General features: G+C 36.2%; 1 protein-coding gene across 1 annotated transcript; it reads right to left on the bottom strand.

Annotated features, from left to right (window-relative positions):
• Positions 1-1,161: 1,161 nt before the first annotated feature.
• On the bottom strand, positions 1,162-2,448 carry LOC107899218 (zinc finger protein 8). Its single transcript, XM_016824871.2, has one exon. It carries the CDS (start codon positions 2,081-2,083, stop codon positions 1,337-1,339), a length of 747 nt encoding a protein of 248 aa, XP_016680360.1. The 5' UTR covers positions 2,084-2,448; the 3' UTR covers positions 1,162-1,336.
• Positions 2,449-2,686: the final 238 nt, after the last annotated feature.

The raw sequence follows: 2,686 nt of genomic DNA, 5'->3' as shown, positions 1-2,686 counted from the left end.
CATCAAAAAGCAACAGTAGAAACCCTCTGTGTTTTGTTAAAAAAGAAATGCCCTTTTCCCTTTGTTAAAGCATCTTCAAATTCTACAGCTAGCCGTCTCCATACACCAATCAAAACTAATCTACCTAACCTCCCTCTCTCTCTTTTGCAGGCATAAAAAGCCAACTTACAAACAAAACCACACTTAACTCTCTATCATCTTATGTGTTTTAATCATGTTTCTTTCAAATTTTAGTTAATAATAAATTGATTTCTTTTATCACTATATAGTTTCTTGTAAAAATTAAAGATTGCTTTAAAAGATATGGTTTCTATATTCATTTATTAGTTATTGCTTTCAAACAATTTAATATTTGAGTGTATATACATATGTTTTTCTTAGTAAAAGTATATATATTTATGTTATATAAAAAAAAGTATTGGATGGTTTATTTCATTTTTTGTTTTAAATTAAAAAAAAAAAGAAAAGGATCCGGGTGTGGCCTTAATGTTGCCACCTTTGTACCCTCAGCTTCTGGTCTCATGACAGGAAGTTCCACCGCTAATCTTTATGCATATCATCAGACATCATTTAAAGTTTGATTGCCAAACATCCTAAACATAAAAGAAATGTTGTCTTTCTCACACTCTCTTCTTATATATGACTGCATTCTGATCTAATACTATGAACAAGACCCAAAAGAAATGAACAATTGTTATCCTATATGAAAAAGGAAATTCATGCAGATACCAGGAAAACCCCTTATATAATGTATTGTTATGTTTAAATTGTCTTTTTATACCCCTCTGTTGCAGTATTAAATACAAAACTTACACCTAAATAAATCTCTTTCTCTCACCCTCTACACCTGTTTCAGACAGACAACGTATAGATTTAGGCACACGTGTGTGTGTGGCTACACAGATGTTCATGTGCTTTCTCACAGATATAGCCACTCCGGAAAACAATATTCTTCACACATGTGAAAGTTTCTGAAATAGGGAACGCATATTAACATGACCTTTCAGCCTAACACATGACAGCAAAAATCATAAATCTTCAAAAAACGAGAGAGGGAGACCTTGTATTATGTTTGAGTTAGCATTTTGGAACTGGGAATTATTTTTTTTAACGTACTTAAGTTCACACATCTGAGCTGATGGTTTTGAAGAGAGAGATGAATACTGGGGAATTCGTAAAACATTTTATTTACATCATACTATATAATAAGGAAGAAAATCCAAGATGTTAAAAGATTTGTGTGCTAGGAATTATTATATATATAATATAATCGCCTCATCTTGCATAGCAAAGATTTTGATTTTGTTTTTCTCTTTTAAAATTAAATCAAAAGTTATTACAGATGTAGATCCAAACTCACATGGTCTTGCAATCTTGGCTTGGATTCATAAACGTACCGACTCTGGGAGCTTGAACCACCACCGCCAGCAACAACCTGAGAGGGCGGCTTCAACTCATCGCCGGCAAACAAAGGCAAGGGATGTGAGGATGAGGATGATGAGGAACGGTCAGGATTGAAATTAGAAGAGTTATTTTGAAGGGTAGAAGGAATTCTCCATAACCCCAGTGGGCTGCCATTGATGGGTGGGTGATGAGAAAAGGAGGTATGGTTCCCATAAAACCTACTGGTACTACGGGTAAAGCTAGAGTTCCATGAAGGGTAAGTGATTGGTGGTGTTGGAGCTGAGCCTAGCCTGTAGTTAACAAGTCCATAAATATGAGCATCAGATAAAGAGGTGTGCACCATTGCTGACTGAAGATGAGCTCGTTTCGCATGTTGGCGTTCCCTTTTGTGAGCGTTTTGGTGACCACCTAAAGCTTGGGAGGTGGGGAAGTTTCTGCAACAATAATGGCACTCAAACCTTCTGCTGTTATCACCATTGTTCTCGTTCTCCTTGGTGGTATCTTCGTTGTTCTCGGCTGAGTCGGACTCGTTGCTGGGCGTAGCTGGGTCAACACCACCAAATTCCTTGCCGAACAAACGGATGCCCTTTTCTTTGCTGGGGGCAGGGCGGATAAAGGGAAGCTGAGAGAAGGATTCTACGTTCATGAAGTCGTGAGTCTCCCTTTCGTTCTTCTCCATGATTAAACAAGAGAAGAAAGGGTGGGTTGAAGTGTTTGGGAAAAGGAGGAGGAAAGAAAAGGGGGGGGGGGGTTGGCTAATGGGGCTATAGAGAGGGAAAGGTTATGGTTATGGAAGAGGGAAGCATGGACAAAAGGGTTGGAGGCAAGCCATGGCACATGATCTGAGAAGTTGTGGTCCGATCGATGAGAGTGGGTTTGTCAAAAGGACTACCTTTGGCCTCCTTTCACTTAAATGTTTACCGTGTGTTGGAAACATCTGCCACACCCTCCTAACATCTTCATTATTTACCACACTTGTGAGTTTAACTTTCTTTTTTTTAATTATGAAGGAAATTTGTTTATATAAAATCAATAATTCAACCTAAACTAAAACATCCGCTAATCTATCTCAAGATTTGTTTTAATGTTCCTATTTATAATTTATAGAAAATTATAAAATTATTAAAATTATAAATACCCTTATTATTTCTTTTAAATATTATTCAATTTTTAGTTTATTTACAATACCGAGAGTAATATAGATCTAACCCAAATAATATCAAAGTTTTTGTCAATACATCATTATTTTATTTGTGACTTTGTTAGATATATCATGAAATAT

This window comes from Gossypium hirsutum, chromosome D04 (genome assembly GCF_007990345.1).
Source record: "Gossypium hirsutum isolate 1008001.06 chromosome D04, Gossypium_hirsutum_v2.1, whole genome shotgun sequence".
Classification (NCBI taxonomy): domain Eukaryota; kingdom Viridiplantae; phylum Streptophyta; class Magnoliopsida; order Malvales; family Malvaceae; genus Gossypium; species Gossypium hirsutum.
The sequence above is the reverse complement of the archived record's forward strand: the minus strand, read 5'-3'. Positions and strand labels throughout refer to the sequence as shown.